This window comes from Lissotriton helveticus, chromosome 4_1, assembly GCF_964261635.1.
Source record: "Lissotriton helveticus chromosome 4_1, aLisHel1.1, whole genome shotgun sequence".
In the NCBI taxonomy this organism is placed as follows: domain Eukaryota; kingdom Metazoa; phylum Chordata; class Amphibia; order Caudata; family Salamandridae; genus Lissotriton; species Lissotriton helveticus.
The window spans coordinates 1494645221-1494668496 of record NC_136063.1 but is presented as its reverse complement, the minus strand read 5'-3'; the positions used below and the strand labels follow the sequence as shown (position 1 = coordinate 1494668496).

Below are 23276 nucleotides of genomic sequence, written 5' to 3'. Positions count from 1 at the left end.
TTTGGAGCGGACTGTTTTTTAACCACTTGGATGTTAAGGTACCTGATATTCTCCCATGTAATTTCCATTGAAGTCAATGGAAACTCCATGACGAGCTGAGCTCGTCATGAGCGTCGAAGGGGTTAACCCTTAAAGTAGGTGTTATAAGTTCACCACTGGAGCACTAGGTGGAAATGTCTTTGTTTAGCTGGGATTGTGGATGCAAAAGTTTTGAACTTCAATAATATGACTGCTATACAGTGACCCCTCCATCTCATGGGCTTTATTTGAAAAGTTAAAATCAACTTGTTATTACTTAAATGATTCTTTTTACAGTTATCACCTAAACTTTTACAACAGGTGCTACATTTTGGTCTATACTAACAATGTTTTTTAAATTTACAGGGAGAATCAGGGCAGCCAGGTCAGCCTGGAGCAGACGGTGCTCCAGGACTACCGGTAAGAATGTTTCCGAAAAGCTTAACAAGCTACTTTTCATCAGAAGACCGTGTTTTGTGGTCATAAGAAGTCATATTGTGCTACTAGCAATGCTATTGATGTTTATTTGACTCATTTTTTTCTTTCAAGTGGCTCACTTTTACTCTAACACTTTGTCTTGCTTTATTCATCACTGTAAGTCTCCTGCCTCTACAAAGTGAACAGTTTTGTGTGTGAAGAGAAATGTTGTGATTTCAAACACAAACGTGTCCAGTTTAACATCAGAAATCTAACAAGAACGAGATTAGCAGTGTATTAGGGCCAACCTATGGACCATGTGACATTTTCCATTGACTATGTAAATGCCCTTTACACTGGACTGCCACATACACAGAACTACAGACTACAGAAGGTGCACATAAGGACTGTGCAGCGTTAATTAACTCTCCATTGAAATGTAGTGTTCTAGTACTTTATTGATAGGCTCAAACCCGGCATTGGCAGTACAACTTTCCTCTTCAACCGTCTCCCCTCTTCACAATAACCACTCTGCTTTCCCACATTCCAAACCCTGCCTATAAAACTTTCTAAGCATCATAACATCCCCATGATAAACACTCAATCCTCAAAGCCATAAACACAGCACACTTTCCCCCTTTAATTTGACAATACAGATACAAACAATAAAGAAATACAACAATCTACCTGAAAGATCATCCAAGTGGAAACAAATTAATAAATAAACATGAGGAAATAAAACACTTCTGAGACATAGATAATTATGTTAAATGGGAATATGTCTATGTATCCTTAAACCCCCATTGCTACGAAGTCCTCGAGCTGTCTAGGTTTCATAATAAGTCTTCCGGGCCTAGACTCCATGGTAAGAATCTCGACTCTTATAGTATCACCAGAAGTCATAGTACTGGAATCATTACAACTCCTCAGTGTGGTTAAACCACTCTCTTCACTCATGATTCCCTTGGGACCTGTAGCAACACATTCCCTCCTTTAATCTATATCATCAACCCAATCATAACTTCTTGATTTCAACTCACACTCCTTCCTCCTTCCAAATACACCTTTGTCCTTACATCTAGACATTATTTTAGCAGGGATTCCTCACCCTCATTAAGGCAAATGGACTATGTGCAGTGGAGTCACAGTGAGTAACCCTATAGGCTCCAATAGTTTTGAACATCTCCTCCTCCCAATTCATGTTATTGCTATTAGTCAATTCAATAATACCCTTGATCACCCTATTGAACCGTTCCAAAAAGCCATTTCCTTCTGGGTGATAAAGGGCAGTAGTCTTGTGCTCTATACATGTTGTCATCATCAGTCTTTTGAACAAATCTGAAATAAATTGACCACCATTGTCACTGATAGGACTTTGGGCAAACATTTCCATCTAAAATATTGTTACAAAAATCACCCCACCTCATCAACCTTCTTTACTATTTTGATTTCTGGCCATTTGGAAAAAAGGTTCAATGGCAACCAGAATAAGCTTTCTCAATCCATTCTGATCGAGAACCTGACCAAAGATATCCACAACTATCCTCTCCCATGGCATGCAAGGAACTTCCACGGGAAGGACAGGCAGGTTAAGAGCATCCCTGGTTTTATCTACGTTTGTACAAATTACACACTCTCTTATTATCCTTTTCATTTGTTTATGGGCACCTGGCCACCAATATGATTGTTTTTACTCACTTACTTACTTGCTTACTTACTTTTGTTTCCACAATCCCTAAATGGCCCTCATGACACAAATAGATGACTTTACCTTTCAATGTGCTCGGAGGAATTAACCTTCCTCCTCTCAAAAGGAAACCTTTATCCACTGACAGCTAATTTTTTACTTACCAAAATACACTTAGATCCTTCCCCACCTGTTTCCTGTCCAGCACCCTTCCTTCACAAATTCCATCATTTTGGTCAGCATCAAATTCTGTACTTGAAAGGCCACCCAAGTTTTGGCATCAATGCTCCTTAGTTCCTCCGGTAAAAATAAAGCCACTAACCATTCATCCATTTCACTGCTAGTATACTCTCCTACAGGTAATGGCATCCTATTCAAAAAGTAAGCAATTTTGTTATGAGCTCCAGGAACATAATGGACTTCATAAACATAGCCCAGCAATTGCATAGAAAACCCGGTGATCCTGGGTGAAAAATTATTAAGACCTGTGAACTTAAAACCGTAGTCAAAGGTTTATGGTCGGTGTTACCAACACATGTTTGTTTCAATAGAACTGCCTTAAATGCTTAAGACCCAATACACAATCTAAAGTTTCCCTTTCCATAATGGAGCATTTTTCCTTCATGGGGGTCAAGACTCATGAGGTGAAAGCTACCACTTGATCTTTACCATCTGCTTGCACCTGGGACAATTACTGATCCCAACTCTTGTGTCTGGCATCCATAGTGACAATACTGCTGCAATTCGGGTCAAAACCTTGCAATGCTGGAGCCTTGCAATTGTCCTTTTTAATGCTGTTAATTTTCATTTGGCATTTTCATCCCATAAAAACCTTTTTTTAGTGGCTGTCTGATGTAGGAAAATTGTATAAAATAAGGAGTAGAATTCCGCTAGCCCTAAAAAGGAATGGGCCTCATCTTTACCTTGGGGCATGGGAGCCTATAGAATAGCTTCAACCAATTCTGTTTTAGGTGTTATGCCTTGAGAACTGATCTCATGCCCTAAATAGGTTGCCTGGTTCTATGCAAATTTACATTTGGCCATTAGACCATGCTCCTCCAAAATCCTCAGTACATTTCTTAACTCTATATCATGTTCTGCCCTATCTTTGCCCATTATCAAGATGCCATCTTGAAAACATTTGACTTTCACTTTGATCTGAAACAACTGGTACAATAACCTTTGAAACATTGCCCCAGCAGAGGCCAATCCAATAGGTACCCTCTTGAATTAAAGCATCCGATGGGTGTAATAAAACCAGTGAGATGCTTGCTTTCCTCATATAACAGTACCTGGTGATAAGCGGAGGTAAGATCTATAGTGCAGAAGCACTCCATACCTTTTGTTACAGAGAGGAGTTCATTTGTGTGTTAAAGGGAACATGTTCACAAATATTTTCTTATTTAATTCCCTTAAGTCCACACACAAACTAACTCATCCGTTAGCCTTCCACGCTACCACTACGGGGGCTACCCAATCAGAAAATTCGACATGTTCTATTATACCAGCCTCCACTAATTTTTTCAATTCTTGCGTTACTTCTTCCCTGACACTAAATGGTATGTTTCATACTCTGCGAATACAGGGCCTTGCATCTTTTTTTAATACTATCATGTGAACAAACCCTTTTAATTTTCCCACTCTTCCGGAAAGTACAGTGTAAACTCTTTCTCCACCGGGTGCATTTCTTGTTTGGCTTCCTGAACAATCAAAACAGGATCTACGCTATTTGGATCCAGTGGTATTCCCAACTCTCCCTGGTTCTACCATCCCAGGACAGATGGACCATGCTCTGCACCATACATTTTGCTCTTGGCCTTGTTACTTTGAATTCGAATACCAATTTATGGAAACCGAGATTTATATTTTCTCCTGTTAAAAGTTTGGGACTAATATCAGGCTCTATTAAAGTAAGGCCTATTTTCGATACAAACAGTTCTACCCATACGTCTTTGTTAATAATGGTATAGGTTGACCTTGAATCAGCTACCAATTCTACATGTACTCCCCCAGCTTTTATGGCACAAGTAGGCTTCTTCCGATAATGGCCATTTATTTCCAAAGCTTCATCATTTACACATAAAACTTGGAGACCATCTTTCCCTGAATCAGAAGGATCACATTAGTTCATACTCTTCCACTACTCACTTAAATACTTTTGACCTGCGATATACCATTGCATAATGGCCCACAATACCGCACTTTGGGCCATTTTGACCTAAGGTAGGTCACCTTCTTTCATGTGCAAAATGAGTGGAACTTTCGCAATGGTAACATTTACCCTTAAAATCCCCCATTCTAGCATTGGAATTAGATTTCTGTTTCTGTTTGGTACTACCCTCATGCGCCGTTACTTTATTAAGTTTCTTTTGTACTATTTTGATCATGCTCCCCCATCCTCTTTTTTGTCCTCTGTAACAAAAGTTTTGCACACTTGGAGTCTATCCTGTAAAGATGGATTTTTACAGTGCATTATAATCTGGTCACTGACTAACTCATCCTCCAACCCTCCAAATCTGCAAGCAAGAGCCAATGTTCTTAATGCTGCTACAAACTCCTCAATTTTTGCATTGTTTCTCTGTTTCCTATGGTAAAAATTGTATTGATTGATCACTTTGCAAATAATGGGTGTAAAATATGCATCAAGGTCAGCTAAGACATGCCTCTCATCTCCTGAACAGGGTTTCTTCTCCATGCGATTATATGTTCTCAAACCTCCATGACCAAGGCAATGTAATTATATATCGTTCTTCCTTACAGGAGACAGGTCATCATTGTCAATTGTGAAAATATAAGTAACAAAGTAATTGTTCCACTCCTCCCATTTTAAAGTAGATTCTCCCTAAGTTATCATACATGGCTGAGGTGAGAGTAGATTCATATTAGCCATTGCTGAATAACTTTACACTATTTGACTATATAAAGCTCCAAACCGGAGAGCGCACCCTACGGAGTCACGCAATCAATAGAACGTGCTGTGCGTTACACCAAAGAATAGTCATGCAATCAACTTAGAGTGCACTGCATGTCACCATGAAGAACCAAACAGAGAGAGTGTGCATTGACCTGTGTCCTCTACGACCACCAGATTAGGCCATCTCTACTGTGATAAAAAGAAGAACTTTAAGCAACAGCAGAGCGTGTCACTAATACTTCCAACAAGTGTGCAGTGATACAGTGCCCAGAGTCCAAAAACCACCAACAAGAAGTCTGAAAAAATACAGGAGGAAGGCAAAAAGTTCTGGATTGACCCTGCAAAAAGGGCCAATTCCAAAATGGACGCATCACTAAAAACTCCTGGGGGCACCATGATCAGCTTATGTATAATAAAGGCCTGGGATTTTATTTAGTTGAGTGTAAAGCCCACAGAAAATGAGGAATAATTTCTCAAATAATTTGGTACTTGTAGATGTATACAGGCTGCAGATTAGTTGATCATAGTTAGAGTTAAAAAATGTAGTTTGTCAGCACTATGTAATATAAAAATGCCTTGCCAAGTATGGAAATGATTGTCTCCTTTATTGCAGGGCTTTCGGGGACCACCTGGCCCCCTTGGATCACAGGGAATGAAGGTAAAACCAAATACTGCCTTTAAAGAGTGAGCTTTTTCCTTTATGATATTGTATGTCTTTTAGTTGTATCTATTAGCCAACATTTCGACCTGCTACATGCTCAGTCATGTACAGGATATTTACTGTGATCACTACTACCTTCACCTCTGCATGGTCATTACCTGAAAGTTTTCCCACTACAGAGCAGAGATTTAATAAATGCTCTGTCCACAATATTGCTGTCAAGAATGAAAAAACCCACAATAAAAATGTTGTGTAAAATCAGGGCCATTTCCCCGCCCTGCACCCAGGTCCGCAGAAACATAAGGCTAAACTCTTGGTACAATCACCCCCTTCAGAAATTCTTGTTTGTATCTTAGATGAACAGAGATACCTGTTGTCTTTCTTCGGGTTATTATTATTGTAACATTGTTTTTTTTTTATATTTCTTTTTTTTAACCATCCAAGAAGTTGACAGTACAGGGCATTGGAAATAAGGACATACATTTTTGGAGTCTTAGAGCATACATGGGTACAAACATACAAATTACATTGAGTGACACCAGGGATTATGGCATAGGTTCGTCATCTGAAACAGGGTCCTGGGGGAGCACAGAGACATTCACAATAGTTATTCCATTTGTTCCAGATGGATGACCATTTTCTGGGACATCCACAGGAGAGATACACAGTTTTTTCTCTGAACATGCACCAGTCAATGTCGTTTTTCCAGGAGTTCATCCCGGCTGGCTCCATTGCCCCCATGACTTCCGCTTAGCTATCATTTTGCCCAGCATAAGCCATATCTTATCTCTACTGTTGAGGTCGGTGGGCTCCCAGATATTCAAGAGGCATCATTTTGCCTCTGGCCGTATGACTACTCCTGACGCCCGACTCATACATTCAAGCACTCTTGACAAATAGGACTGATTGAGGGGGCACTCCCAAATTATGTGCATAAATGAGCCATTCTGTCCACATCCGCGCCTACAATCATCCTCATCCATCCTACCCATTTTAACCAGTGTTGGTCCGGAAACAAATATCCTGTGGAGGATCTTTAACTGTACCAGACGTAATCTAGAAGTGACGGCAACCTCCTTTGGGGAGGCCAGAGCCTCCTGTCACTCCTCAGCATCTATCTCGAGCCAATCTCCCTCCCAACGCTATCTCAGGAGTATCAGGGGATCCGGTGTGTTGTTGATCATTTTTTTCTATGTCGGAGATATAACCCCATCTGGTAAGTAGCCATCTAGTAGGCTGTCCTTTAGTAGCGAGGCATCCGAGAGGGAGGTGTCATTGAGTAGATTCGACTGTAGTGCGTGTCTAACTTACAGGTATCGGAAGTACTCTGAGTCCGCAAGTTCGTGGATTTGCTGCAAATCTGCAAATGATACCACCTCCCTGTTTTTCCACAGGACTCCAACAGTAGAGATCCTGATCAGATCCCACTTGTCGAACCCCTTGGTGGTGCACAATGTGCCCAGCTTTTCTGAGTCCCACAAGGGAGTTGCTAGAGAGAGTTTCCCATCCAAACCCAGGCTCTTGCTCGCCATATGCCCCACCACCCCCGCATGATTAGTCGGGCATGTAAGGTGATACCGGTGTGGCCTGGAGTACAAGGCTCTGTACTACGTACCACAGGAAATAGCCAATTGTCCATCCTGTAGGCAGGATCATCTCCAGGTTTATATACACAGTGATTTATGGCCGCCAGGTGTTCGGCCCAGTAGCATCGCTTTATGCCGGGTAGAGCGATACCCCCATCGTACCAACCCAGGACTAACTTCTGTGGCGCAATCCAAAGCCTACCCTCCCACAACAAATCAAGGGAATTCTGTAGGGCATATAGGAAGCGTGGCAGTGACATCATTTTGAATAACGCCGTCCTCCCTAGGAGCGAGAGCGGAAGTTGCTTCCAAACGGCGACATCACGTTTGAGCCTCACTAGTGGGGGGAGTAGATTACGTTCATATTGGAGCCCGGGTCAGTCGCGATAAAGATGCCCAAATAGCAGAAACCCTCACTTGCTATTTGCATGGGACAGTCGCGGGGAAGGGGGGGTCCCTGCTGAGAACGTACAGAAGAGACTTACTCCAGTTAATTCTATAACCATAGTACCTCCCAAAGACAGTAAAAATGTCAAGGACAACTCGTAGGGAGAACTTTGGGGAGGCTAAAAATAGGAGGATATCAACTGCATAGAGTGAGGTGTGATCCTCCCATCCCGCTTTCCACCTGAGCCCTCCAATTGAAGGACTCTAACAGATCTACGCCGCCAGGGGCTCCAAGGACAGGTCAAAAAGGAGAGGCAAAAGAGGACACCCCTGACGGGTTCCCAGGCTCAGACCAAAGATCACTGACTTTTTGTTGTTGACAAATAACTGCGCCAGGGGCTCAGAATACAAGAGCCGCACCCAGCCAATGAAACCAGGGCCGAAGACCAGCTTAGTCAGGACCACAAAGAGATAAGACCACTCTAGCGTATCAAACGCCATCGAGGCACCCAGCGAAACCGCCGCCTCTTGAATGGTGTCAATTTTGCCCAGGACGCCATGGAGGCACAGTAGGATTAGCTCCTTATTACAGTGAGGCATGAAACCCGATTGGTCAGGGTGTATGAGGTTACAGATTACTTGTACAAGGCGATTTGCCAGCACCTTAGCTTGGATTTTGGGTTCTGCATTTAACAGGGAGATGGGCCTATAGGAAGAGCAGTGATTCTTGGGCTTACCGTCCTTGTATATCATCACCGGAGTTGCTACACGCTGGTCGTAGGACAGAAGTCTCTTTTCTTGGCTCTCATTGAACATATTGCACAGGTGGGGAGCAATAGCGTCCGGTTTTAATTTGTACAGCTCGATTGGCAATCTATTAGGACCTGATGCCTTGCCAGTATGCACGGATCGCTTGCGGCAGTTCGTCATCCGTGAGTGCACTGTCAAGCGCATCTCTTACTTCCGCTGTGAGGGCTGGTATGCGGATATTTTGGAGGAGCTGCTCTGATTCTGTAACGGAGAATCAAGAACCACGGGGGCCCCACCCCAGATGGAGCCAGACACCGTGCACCGGAGGTAATCCAGGCAAATTAGAGACAACTCCGGGGCACCGACAAACAAGACCCCTCTAGGGATGGGTGATGAGAGCCCAGGAACGATATACACTGCCTTGACCGCACCCCTTGCGCATTAACCAATACAGCCATGGGCGGACGGTTGGTGAGGGTTCAGTCTAATCCTCCACCGGTGCAAATCTCCAAGAAGGCAAACTCCAGCTATCTTGTGCCCCCGGTATCGAGCAGCCGCCACAGACAACTACCAAAAGTGATCTTCGGCCCCAGGCACCCACGAAGCTCCTTAGTGCCGAAACGATGAAGGGCCGCTCCCCTCTCCGATGAGGGAAGGCCCGTGCCAAGGGAGGGGGTGCCCGGGCCGCATCCACTGAGGGCGAGGGTAAAAGAAAGGATTGGAATTGGGGCACCTCTCCAGCGGGCCCGCCCAGCTGTCTATCGATACCAGCCGCCCCGGGTCTAGGCCCCAAAGTTACAGCCACTGGTCCTCAGGGAACCCTCACCTGGCACTTCTTGTGGCAATCGAATGGCCGGGGTCCTCCGCTGCCCAGCTCCACTGCCTGGAGGATTGTCACGCCCTCCGCCTGTCGCGGGCTTCACCAGACACCAGGCGGGCTGCAGACCTCAACCACATCCTTGCGTTGGTGGCAGCGCACGCAGCCACGCCCAGTGCCCTGTGCCGCTGTCTCCGGACGTCAGGGAGGCCAGCCAGGCCTCAGTCGTCTGCCAGGTATGGGTTCTCTGTCACTGCGCCCGAGTCCTTGTCGCGGGCCAGAGCTATGGCAGTGAGATTGTTTGCGTGTTGCAAGTGCGTCTGGAGCCAGATTGATGTGGCAGATCGTTGGTTAGAGTTCACGGGTGCCAGAGCTCTACGGACTACTGGTCATTTCCTATTGTAACATTGTTAATAAGCAATTATATAGAAGACCCACAGAAACTGAACTGTCCCCTGGAAGTCACGGTAAAACAGTTCCCCATTCTATCTTCCACTCAATCAAAATAATTATCCCACCCCCAAAGCAAGCGATAGTACAGGTAACATGTAGAGTTTCAATAAATTTGAAGAAAGGTGGAAAGAAAATGGAAACGTCTGGATAACTCTTAGCACATGCTCTGTGATAAAACAGGAGACAAAGAGGAGAAAAGGCGAATCCCTGTTTTATTCCGACCTCTCACTGCAACCATGAGCAAACACTTTTTCTAGGTTGTTACTTAAAATCAACATTCTCAAGTTGCCATTCCTCACAGTGTTGTAAAGAAAACTCATCCAATCCCTTTGGGCAACAGCAAAAGATATTGCTATATATGTGAGTAGTAGTTGTATACTTTATTGTTTAAGTTTACTCAAAACTATATACAATAATTAGTTTTCATAAAACACATCACAGAATGTTAGACAAAAACACATTAAAAAACCACGCTTATTCGACATAAATACACAGTTGAGTATTTTCTTCTCAGGGCCTAATGGCCTGTCTCAAGAATTTTACCCTGAGGTTGTAAATGTACTGTTCCCACTCCAAATTAAGCAGCACTGGGGAAAGTGTTGGCCCCATGGTGGTGGGGGGGGGGGGGTAGGGGCTTAGCTATGAATTACTTTTCCCACTTTAAACTATGCATGATGTCCATTATATTACCTAATGCCTGTGCTTTTCAGGGTGAAAGAGGAAACCCAGGGCACAAAGGTTCAAGTGGAAGTCCAGGTCCAAAGGTAAGTGCTGTTTTCCTTAACTGGAAGCACATGTGATATGTGTAGATAGCTAGACAAAAATGGTCAAGGCGCATAGAATAATGGAGAGTTTGTAAAGTTCTAGAACACTTTTAGGACATCAATGAGGTATAAGATTTTGCATTAACATAGTTGATTACGAAGGATCCACAGGGGAAGAAAAGACTCTTTTAAGATTGGGTCACACATTAGGGAATTGTGATATAGTTCAGAGTAGGAGGAAACAAACACACCCGAGCCTGACCCATTCCCAGTGGAGATGAAGTATGGATAGATGTCATATTCTAGAAATCCCTATGTACAAATCCAGAGGATGTCCCCATAAACATGGAAGGTTCTTGGGTAGTTGGGAGAAATATCAAGAAGACAAGGGGGCCCAGGGTTGTCATGTTCTAAGGTTGCCAGAAACTATTCTCTCCCCGATAAGAGGAGATTCTAGTAGCACTTTGAGCTAGTGAGGTACTGGGTTTTTAAAGACCGGCACAGAACCGGTAACCCAGCGGTGCCAGGGAATCAACACCCAGAGACCTCGGGTTCTTCCTGATTCAGACCGACAGAAACTCAGAGTCTTCTAGGTGAAGTCAAAGATTAGTTTATTGGCTGCAACCAAGGTAACAAGTGTCCTAGAAGTACAACGGGGGTATATTCTCAGGAGACTGCACACTTTTACAAAGTCAGGCTTCTCTTTTTATACACGATTCTAGGCCCTAGGCAAAACATTCTTGGTTGTAAAGTAAATAGTTAACATATTCTGGTTCAAAGAAAAAGCAGAGTCATGATGACATGTCCATATTTCACTTCGTGCTGCCGGCAACAAATCATTTGGCAAGGCCCAACATTTCATCAGATAACACCGGAACCCTAATAAAAACGGGCACCTCCCCACCATAAAGTAAGTGAAGCAAAAGAGTGGAGATAGATGTGAGCGAGATATGGCAGGTGTGCGCGCTGAAATGGTTTTATGGTTTGTTGAGCCTAGATGCTATCTTGCTTGGCCACTGGGAGGGAACTGACCTAACGAGTTCGGCCTGGGGCAATGGTTCCAACTTGTACTGAGGTCAGGGAAAAGTCGATTAAGGAGTATGTGTCCTTGTGGAATCAAATTCAACTGGATTAAGGCCTATGTAAAGGGCAACATATAAATGGGAGCCAAGGGTTCAGAATGTAAATGACGATTTCGAGGTGAAATCGTCACTCGAACACGCCGAAAATACATGTACATGATGTACTCGTCATTCTCGGTCTTTTGATACCAAATTCGTCATATTTCGACGAAGTTTTAATTCTCGAGTCCAGAACTATTATATGAATCCAGATTTTCAGAACCACAAACCCTCCTTTTGCCCTTACATAGGCAATTAATCTATCCTCGTGTTAGTCTGAGTCCAGATCGATATTTGTAAAGCCATTGAGATGTTGCTGTAACATCATTCTAGTGCTTAGTTCATCTCTTGACACAGGCTTCCTTACACATGATGTAACACAGAGGCCACATATTGCAGGAGCACACTGTATGCATAGACAGAACAGGAAAAGAATGGCTAAGACCATCCCAATGACCATCAGAATTTTCCATCCCCAGGCAGATATCAGTTCCCAGAACCATCCCATTAACGACCAATCTCCTTTATCCACATGGGATGATCTTTTGGCTTGCTGTTTCTCACTTAATGTAGTGCCATATCCGGTCACGTTCCAACCTACATATGCAAGTATCTCATCATCCGGGGTATCTTCATAAGTAGTTACTTCCTTGATCATGTCAACTATACCTTTGACTAGGGCGCTAGTCTTGAGGTTGTCTTTTACAGAACGTAGGGGTTGGAATTCTCGTGCATATATGAACATTGTACATAGATTCAGAAATCTTATGTAATTTGGAGATGGCCCTGTACACAGTTGGAGCATTATCTGGGATGAAAATGCAACAACTAGACTGGATCAATTTGCATACTCCACCTCGGTCCGCAAGTATTACATCCAAAGCGACCCGGTTCTGAAGGGTCATAAGTCGATCCGACTGGAGCTCAGCAGTCAGGTTACTAAGGGCACCAGCAGTTTCAATCATGGTGGATTCAACTACCCTTGTTAATTGCCTTATGTTTCTACTGTTAGCCATGGATCCCCAGAACGGCAGAAAACCCTTTGCAAAGTCCCCAAATTCTTGACCTGCAGTGTCTTCTTTATTCAAAACACCTCTAACTACCCTTGTCCGATGGTAATCCGCCGCTGCTGTGTAGGTGGGAGGTAACAGGAATGAAACAAAACATGAGCCCGAGAAGTCAGGGGGCAACCATGTATAGGCTCTATCATGGCAGATGAAATAAGTACCCTTAGCGGCTAAAAACGCAGGGGAAGTTTGAGATCCAAAAACATACGTTTCTGTACAGATACTCTTCCCTAGCTGAGCTCTGGGATTCTTGCCAATACCTTGCAGACACAGGTGACCTTGATGAGGTACGATCCAGATAGGGGATGATCTTTTGGCTTGCTGTTTCTCACTTAATGTAGTGCCATATCCGGTCACGTTCCAACCTACATATGCAAGTATCTCATCATCCGGGGTATCTTCATAAGTAGTTACTTCCTTGATCATGTCAACTATACCTTTGACTAGGGCGCTAGTCTTGAGGTTGTCTTTTACAGAACGTAGGGGTTGGAATTCTCGTGCATATATGAACATTGTCCTATATGCCCATACTGAACCATTGTGACTAAATGGCAGGACCAAATAGGGGATACCTTTATCCGTTGTGTGAGGCATGAGACCACACACCCAACAGTTAGTTGTGTTCATTACAAGTTGGTGTTGGTGTAATAACTGAACGAAGGAGTTATTAATGAATTCTAACCTTCTATTGGATTCGTGGTCAGGCAGAGGGTGGAAAGAATGAGAGGAAACAGTAGGAGGAGGTATGGGTGATGTAGTGGGCGCAAATGTTACATGAAAAGTGAATAAAACATAACTTATCAAAAAGATCATTACGCTGGATAGCATAAAAATACACAATATTATAAAACTTTTCTTCGTCATCGTGTTAAAAAGTCTCTGCTTAAAGTTCATTTGTTTAGCAGGTCTCTCCACATCAGGAAACTCCATCCTCTCTAAGGTGCTGCCCGCGACGAGGTGGTTGATTCTGCTAAGGAGTGCTTCTGTCAGTCTAGGGCAACTCCCTTGGACCGACCAGAACCACCGACCTAACGTCGTTGGCTGCACTTCCGAAGACTTTAACCAATCGCGGCCCTAGCAGCGGAACCCGGATGGCGGTTCGAAAAACAAAAATAAGCAAGTTACCTAGATGGGAGATCTGCACCTTCAAAAATAGGATTTGGGGAAAAAGATACGTTTATTAGTCCATAGGTTTTGGTCTCAGATCATAAAAAGGAATCACTTTTAATTAGTCTGTTTTTCTCGGTCGCAAATTGTAGCGTCTTTTTCCTGGTACTGTCTGGTCCTGAAACAGCAGTTCAGGCTCCAAAGAGTTCAATTGTTCTGGTGGTGGCACAGTTTCTTGAAAAATGTTCTCGCTTTCACAATCTGCGTTAGTTTCTTTTACACGGCCATCAGTTGTGCGCTCTGAGTCAGTGCCACCTTTCTGGACCCATTGGTCATGTGGCGGAGGTGAAGGGATTCTCTTGCAATGGACCCCGTGGATCCAGTTGGCCTTCCCCTCCACTCGAACTGCTGACCTCGTGGAAAGAAGAACGAGGTACGGCCCGGTCCACCTGGGCTGGTCGTTCTTTGTCCTTTGAAAGTTCTTTACGAGGATCCAGGATCCAGGGACAATGGAGTGACCTGGAGTCTCAGAGACCGGAGGCAGGGTGTTGTGGACCTGTTGATGTAAGACACGCAATTTAGCCATCAATTCATACAAATAATCAAGCAAAATAGGGGGTTGCAGCTCGCTGAACTTCGTGGGCCTAGGCACTCCCCATATGTTGGCTGGCCGGCCAAAGACGATTTCGTACGGGCTGAGTTTCACTCGCGAATGCACAGTCATTCTGGTGGATAGGAGTGCTAAGGGTAGAGCGTCAGGCCATTTAAGACCTGTGCTCGCTTGGATTTTGACCAATTTAAGTTTAAGCGTGCCATTGTAACATTCTACTAATCCAGCTGATTGGGGGTGATTTGCAGCGTGGAACTTCTGCCTAATGCCTAGCCCTTCACACACTCTTTTCACCACATGACCCACAAATTCACTTCCGTTGTCAGACCAGACCATTCTCGGCATTCCGAACCTGGGGAAGTACTCTTTTACAAGGGCTTTGGCTGTGGACAAGGCAGTATTGTCTTTTAGGGGATAGGCTTCTACCCATCTTGAGAAGGCACAAACAACAACGAGCACGTATTTTAAGTTGTTGCACCTCTCCATATGTATGAAATCTAGCTGCAAAACCTCGAACGGATACGTAGGAGGTGCAAAATGACCAGCTGGGTTGGGGTTCCCCTACCAGGATTGTGTTTCAGACATACCATGCAATTCTTGACAACATTCTCTGCACACTTGGGAATCCCTGAATTCTTCCACACTGGGGCCAACAACTCGCAAATCCCTTTCGCGCTGATATGAGCCATTCCATGAGCCATTGTAACCACTGCAAGCACATATGCATCGGGTAACAACCATCTCTGATGCTCTGTCAATTCAATCCAACAACCATTTGCATCCATTCTCCCTGTACTTTCTCTCCACATGCTTAACTCTTTCTCTGTGGCCTCAGTTTGGATGGACTTCACACTCTCTATCGTGTCCTCACATATTCCAACCTCACCAGTCCATTTTCCAGGGCTTGCAACATACATTCGGCTCATCACATTCCCTGCAGTTTCCTTAGCGGTCTCATCAGCAAATGCATTTCCTCGGCCAACATCATCAGTCACTTTCTTGTGAGCACTACATTTCACAATCGCTATTTGCAGGGGCAAGGTCAGTGATTCAAGAAGCTCATTCACTAACTGGCCATGCTGAATTTTAGCTCCATGCGAGGTCAGGAATCCACGTTCTCTCCACAATCGTCCAAAACTGTGAGCCACTCCAAACGCATACTGACTATCAGTGTAGACAGTCACTCTCATTCCTCTAGACAATACACATGCTCTCGTAAGTGCGACTAGTTCTGCGGCTTGAGCTGAACCATGTGGTATTCGCGCAGTTTCAACGACTGTGTGCAAAGTTGTGACAGCATATGCTGTAGTCACGTTCCCATTTGGGAGCTTAAAGCATGAACCATCTACCCATAATGTGCCCTCACATTCAGCAAGAGGAGTGTCAAATAAATCAACTCTCCCTTTCGTCTCTTCCTCTGTTCTAAGAAAACAATCGTGCTGTTCTGAAGCATCTGATTCTTCTGCAATTGGTAACAACGTGGCTAGATTTAAGGTACTGCACCTTTTTATATGCACATGGCTCGCTAGCAGCGTCAATTCATAGCTGGACAGTCGAGCACTAGTTAAGTGCTGTGTCTTGGTCCTATTTAACAATGTGTCTACTGCATGCGGGACCATCACGATTAGTGTATTATTCATTACTAGACCAGCAGACTGTCGAATAGAAACAGCTGCTGCTGCTGTGGCCCTTAAACAACTTGGCAATGCTCGTGCTACCGGATCCAAAGTTGACGAAAAATAGGCGCATGGCCGCTGTCTATCTCCGAATAACTGAGTCAGCACAGACAATGCACAGCCCTCCTTCTCGTGGACATACAATGTGAAAGGCTTACTGTAGTTGGGGGTACCTAACACAGGGGCCGAACATAATGCTGTGCGTAATTCGAGAAAACTTTTCTGACACTCTTCAGACCAAGGAATGGGATTGGGTGTATTTTTACACGTTAATGCCACCAAGGGTTTGGCCAATAACGAAAAATTTGGAATCCACTGTCTACAGTACGATGTAATGCCCAAGAAAGCACGTACTTCTCTCTGTGTTCTTGGCACACTCAATTTCGCTATAGCCTGAATTCTTTCTGGGGTCAGTTTCCTTCCCTCCTTCGATAAGAGATGACCTAAGTAGGTCACTTCTTGTCGGCAATATTGAAGCTTGGAAAGTGACACCTTGTGATGCAGATCACATAGATGACGCAATAATGTCAATGTGGCCTTTTTACAAATTTTCTCAGTATCTGCAGCAATGAGCAAATCGTCCACATATTGTACAAGAGTGGCACCTTTAGGCAAAACAATCGTGTCAAGCTGTGCTTTCAGAGCTTGACTGTATATTGAGGGGCTTTCACAGTAGCCTTGAGGAGCGCGTTTAAAGCGGAAGCTTCGACCTCCTAAACTGAAGGAAAAAATATCCCTGCTCTCCTCAGCAATTGGAATGCTGAAGAAAGCATTCTTTAGGTCCATCACCGAAAACCACGAAGCAGAAGCTGGAATCATAGTTAATAATGTGGTAATGTCGGGGACAACTGGAAATTGTGGCACAACTATCTTATTTATTTCTCGAAGATCAATCACGAATCTGTACACAGGTGGCTGAGAAGGGTCGTTTCTTTTTAAAACAGGCAGAACAGGACTATTGCAAACATTGCCTCGTGTTTCCTCAATCACATCCTTTTCAATCAATTCGTAAACAATCGCTAGCAAAGCTTTTTCACCCTCATTAGATATTCTGTATTGGGGAATTCGTGGCATTTTGACATTCGACTTCAATGTTACAACATATGGTGGAATTTCTAAAAGACCTACATCATTAGGACCAGTAGCCCAAAGAATATCTGGGAGAAGTGACAATTCCACTGGAAGTGCATCTCTCGACAAATACATAGGAGAAACCACTTTCTTGCCTAAAGTAAGTTGTACTCCTGAAGGAGAACAGTACAAAGTCACATACAATCTTTTTAGCAAATCTAATCCTAGCAAATTTTCACCACAACCTGTTGTCAGAATAAGGGGTGCTTCGAATTCACAAGGACCAACAGAAAGAGATAAAGGGTCAGAAATCGGATTTCTAACTGGGGCGCCAGAAAAACCTACAGAAACGTTCATTTCGCCAGACAAAGGTGCGCCAGGGAGTTTGGAGTGCATAATAGAACTCTTTGTAGCACCAGTATCCAACAGAAAAGGTTCTGACACACCTGATGTAATCACCTCAACGTAAGGTCCACTCTGATCTACTGGAACTGAAACAACTCCCTCTCTTTGTCTATGGCTGTCCTAGCAATCATCATTCTCCCACTGCTCGTTTTCTGTGTAATACTCATCAACGTAGTATTGAGTTGTCCTGTCAGATACGTTATTTTGCTGATCGAACCTGTTCATAGAGTTTTGTGGTGGAAGGGGACGTGTGTCCTGAGGGGCGTTTCCACGCCCTCTACCTCTAGGCGCTTGCTGACTGCCACGACCTCTAACACCAGAAACACCATTTGCACGTTGTGACAGGGCAGGACAATTATACCTGTAATGACCCTCTTGTTTGCAATATAAACACTGGTTGGGGCCTACACGGGGTTGAGTGTAATCGAATCTTTGCGAGTTTCTCTGATACTGTTGAGGCTGCTGAAAAGTATTTTGGTAGTGATTCTGACCATTATTTTGATGACCACCACCACGTGGCGGATAGGCTTGCTGTAGCAAAACCTTCGTTTTTAGTTCTCTAGTTTTCTTTTCTACTTTATCTTTCTCATCTTTGTCTCTATTTTCGTAATATTGTGCAGTAGCCAATATCTGCGCTGAAGATGAGACTGCCCAAGAACTTTCCGAATCTTTTAATTTTTTACACAATTCTGGAAGCAGATTGTGCACGAATTTATCAACAAATAATCTCTGACCACCTTCTGTGGTCATATCTTGACCGCTGTTGTCAATGAATGTTTCTTCAAATCTGGTGAAGAAATCTGAAACAGTTTCTTCCTTCTTTTGCTTGCATGCAGACAACTTATCCCAATTTACGCGTATTGCAGGCATTATCGTTTTCATGTAATCTACTATTTTACCAGGGAGTTCTGCTATCAAAGGCTCAGGCTTGGCACCACCAACTTGTCGGGCATCTGCAGCAGTAATATTAGCCCATGTATCACCTAATTCCTGGTCATGATCTACATGACGAATTTTACCCCATAAAGGCTGTGGAACAACATTCCCAAATAACATGTCGATATCGGCTAAATTCATTATACATGACCCAGCAGTTTGTGACAATTCTTTATAGTACCCTGCAGGATTTGTACGCGGATCTGGTAATGTTTGTTTGAGTGCTAAAACTTCAGCTCGCTTCCATGGGACATGTACCCATACACGCTGAAAGTGTGGCAGAATAGGTGGGACAGCAGTCGTGTCACCCTCTCTCCATTGTGGGGGAACTTCTCTCATAGGGTATTGCCGTGCCTTTTTCCTACTAGATGCACTAGATTCCGATGGTGACCCAGAACTGTTTCCCTTACTTCGATATGATAACAACATTTCAAGTGCTTTTTCCACTTCGGGACCTACAATCATACCCTCTCCAAACTTAAACCGTACACGACACATCTCTTGTGGGATGCATTCCTGATCGTGGTCTTTTAAGTCCTCGCAAAGGAAAACACACATCTGTTCAAAAACATATCTCTGGGTCGCTGCTTCCCATTGATGGAAGACTTCCATAACAGACTGTACATCATATCTTGCAGTGTCCATGACCCATTTCCGAGCTAAACTATTCAGTGAATCTCTCTCTTGATAATCAGGCAGTTGACTTCGCAACTGTCTTCTTCCTATGTTAGGGGTCGTAGCAGGCGACTCGAACAGAGGTAAAAGAAAGTTAGTAACAGTGCTGGCCATTTTCTGCCGAATAGAAGGTGAAACTGAAGGACAAACGGATGGAAAGACGGGGTGAGATAAGGCGGGGGTAGAGATAGCAGAAGAGGTATCAGGGGAAATAGAGGGGGTACTAGGCAAAATCGTAGAGGGAGCATTAGGAGACGTGAAAAGTGCAGTAGGCAAAATTGTAGAAAACACAGGTGAAACAAAAGTGGTCGGTGGGCCTGGAGAAGGCTGCACCGAAGAAGTAGGAGCCAGCTGAAGAACAGCTGGTGAGTGCTGTTGAGGAGCAGGAGGCGTAGTTTGCGCAACTAAAGGTTGCGGGGGTGCTGTGGCATTCTGCGCATAGGGGGTGGTGAATTTAATAATTGCGACATTAATGGGTCTCTTTCACGCTCTTTTGCTGCCTCTTGCTGAAGAGACGGTAAAACTGGATAACATTTATCTATTGCCATTTTACGTTGCCTGTGCAACTGCTCATTCATCTGCTCTTCCTCATTATCTTTAAACTGCACAGCAGCTTGCATTACTGAAAGTCCCCCTTCTCTCTTATTTTTCTTAGCTAATTTAATTTCTTTTTGTTTGGCTTCTTTACGCCATAAGCGGAAAGAGTCAAACATCGCCGGCCGGGTTTTCTTTTTAAAGAGTTTAACTTCAAGGTTGTCTATGATTTCAGAATCAAAGCTACCATATTGGGGCCATTTTAGAATACCATCTTTTCTAGTGTATTTAATCCATACTTCGTTGTAAGTGATGGGGCCTACCCCATGTTTTACATATAGCTCGTAAGTCGGAGTTCCAACTGGAGGAACCGGACATGAGTCCTCCAGTCGGGAGTCCCTATTATTACCAAGACAAAACAAATTCCCAAGTCTAAGACTAGGCATCCTCGCTCTCTAGTCTAGTTCCAAACTTCAAAGGATTTATCGATTACGATATTTCTCGTGAATACACGAGTCCTTCGGTTATGGTGCTTGCAAGTACCAATACAAAACCTTTTGTATCCCAAAGATACCACAAAATAAGTCCAACTAAGGACTGGGAGACGCTCCACTTATACTTAACTGAAAATATCGATGACGTCACCAGAAGACTCGTCTCAGTGTTTCGCTCTACCAAAAACTTCAAGGGTCCAAAATCAGGACGATAGCCAGGGCAGCAGTCCTTGTAGCCGTCGGGAAGCAGGGAACCTCGCAGCAAAGACCTTCAGACCACGTCGACATGCAGGGGTCGATGAGGTGGTTGGCCGTCCTCCGGAATTTCCACACGAAGCTCCTCACGATCTTCTGGCTGACTGGTACCACTGGAATCGCCCCAAACGTTGGGCGCCAACTGAGGTACTGGGTTTTTAAAGACCGGCACAGAACCGGTAACCAAGCGGTGCCAGGGAATCAACACCCAGAGACCTCGGGTTCTTCCTGATTCAGACCGACAGAAACTCAGAGTCTTCTAGGTGAAGTCAAAGATTAGTTTATTGGCTACAACCAAGGTAACAAGTGTCCTAGAAGTACAACGGGGGTATATTCTCAGGAGACTGCACACTTTTACAAAGTCAGGCTTCTCTTTTTATACACGATTCTAGGCCCTAGGCAAAACATTCTTGGTTGTAAAGTAAATAGTTAACATATTCTGGTTCAAAGAAAAAGCAGAGTCATGATGACATGTCCATATTTCACTTCGTGCTGCCGGCAACAAATCATTTGGCAAGGCCCAACATTTCATCAGATAACACCGGACTCCTAATAAAAACGGGCACCTCCCCACCATAAAGTAAGTGAAGCAAAAGAGTGGAGATAGATGTGAGCGAGATATGGCAGGTGTGCGCGCTGAAATGGTTTTATGGTTTTTTGAGCCTAGATGCTATCTTGCTTGGCCACTGGGAGGGAACTGACCTAACGAGTTCGGCCTGGGGCAATGGTTCCAACTTGTACTGAGGTCAGGGAAAAGTCGATTAAGGAGTATGTGTCCTTGTGGAATCAAATTCAACTGGATTAAGGCCTATGTAAAGGGCAACATATAAATGGGAGCCAAGGGTTCAGAATGTAAATGACGATTTCGAGGTGAAATCGTCACTCGAACACGCCGAAAATACATGTACATGATGTACTCGTCATTCTCGGTCTTTTGATACCAAATTCGTCATATTTCGACGAAGTTTTAATTCTCGAGTCCAGAACTATTATATGAATCCAGATTTTCAGAACCACACTAGCTAAAACAATCAGGTTACCATACTCGGTGGGGTTGCTCAGAGTTAGTTTGCCCCCAAACCCACAGTTTATGTTATCCAAACGTGCAGATCCTGTATGGGCAATATAGGGACTACACTACACTGCCTCTACGCAGGATGCAGTTGGATGTAGAGATCTAGACCTTTTTGATACAGATTGGTTTTTATGTAGAAAAATATCTTCTATTTTGGAGGCCAAATTGAAACCTATTTATGACAGGCTGAGGGTCATTGAGGCAGAACTCGTCAAATTGAATCCTGTTGTGCTGCATGTCTTTGCTCCTTTCCGAACCTGCTGATCCTGGCTTAGAGGCTGTGATCCTCCCGAACTTCAACAACAAAGTAGTAGACAGTGTCAGTATGACGTTAAATCGGCCAGTGGATAAATGGGTTCTGAGGCCCAATTATTCCATCACACTTACCCATTTGGTAGCAGATAGGGTTGGTCCCAGGGATTGAAGGGAAGTAGAATGGGAAGATGGGGTAGATTGGAGCTTAGCACCTTAGAGCAGTGGCTTAACTAAACTTGAGAGGGGCCCCCTGCAAAGTGCATGGAGGGGCCCCCTTCCGGATTTGGAGCCATAATCCCATAGATAAACCTTCCACCTGAAGCATGTCCCTATGTGAAAGAATTGTCAAACGTTCCATGCAGGGCACCAAATAGTGTTGAATACTTGGTTCTGTTAAAATACAAGGTTCTTTACTGGCTCCATATTAATGAAAATTTCCCTTCTTTTGTTGCGTCCGACATTTTGATGGTTCGCAGGGTGAGCTGAGTGGGTCTCTTGAAATAGAGATTAGCAGGAGATTGTGTTTTTAGCTAACTTCAGGCACCCAGCCATTTTCCAGAAATTGTTGTTTAGGTGGCCATCTTCTTTGGAAATGCAGGTATCTATAACACCTCCCTTTGAGTTATTTCTATCACCACTTGCAGCCGATGTCTGAATCTGGTCCAGCATCCCAGTGCGCCCGCTACATGCTGCATCCCTGCTATTTGTTTTCTGGTGCAAATACCCTTTCAAAAATTGATTAACTTGCTTTTGACCACTGCTCATGGGCACAGTCCAGCCCGAACTGCAAGGCCAGGTCCTATCCAGACATGGGTCTGATGCTCACTGTGTCACTGGAACCAAGATGTACCCGGCTGATGAACCCATAACCAGGGCGAAACCAGCCGTGGGTTGCTTGTGTTCTGATTCATGGACGACCTGGTCTGGCAGTTTTGGGCTGCACTGTTCTCATGAGGAGGGGGGGGCAAGGCCGATTTGCATATGGCTGGGTCCAAACTGAAGTGGCATGGTGAGCAAAAGAAAAATGTTTTGGAATGCTACCCTAAGCGATTGCCAGTGAATAGACAAATTGCAAGCATTCCTACCATCACCTTATGTGTGTTTCAATCCGAAAGAATCTCCATCTATCCACTTAGGACTCCTCATGTCATTGTGGCAGGTGACCTAAACTTAGGTTACAAACTTAATGGATTTCTCCAGGGCTTGTGTTATGACGAAGATGTATGTTGGGGAATCTCTGAATTAGCAACTCTTATGAGAAGTCATCTTTCCATGGCTGCCCTCCAAATGGTGGATTTATCCCTTACTCACGGCCTCCGAGTATGTAATGGCCGTTCACATTCCAACGCAACTTCTGCTCCCATTTTTTGAGGAGGGACATACACTAGTCACATTGATTTTCTCATTCTCAAAATTAGGATATGGAGATTCATGCAGGATATGATATTGGTTCATCGGAACGAGAGCAATACCAATCCACTGATTTTAACTGTGAGAGGTCTAGTACTCCATGTTATGTTGACACCTATTCAGCCCTGTGG

At 44.1% G+C, this 23276-nt stretch overlaps 1 protein-coding gene across 1 annotated transcript in view; it reads left to right on the top strand.

Moving 5' to 3' along the window:
• LOC144828174 (uncharacterized) overlaps window positions 1-23276 on the top strand; it is a 418953-nt gene that overhangs the window by 235409 nt on the left and 160268 nt on the right. The window contains exons 16-18 of the mRNA XM_078686271.1: window positions 385-438; window positions 5650-5694; window positions 10401-10454. Of these exons, the coding sequence (XP_078542397.1) occupies window positions 385-438; window positions 5650-5694; window positions 10401-10454 (153 nt within the window). The remainder of the gene's footprint in view (window positions 1-384; window positions 439-5649; window positions 5695-10400; window positions 10455-23276) is intronic.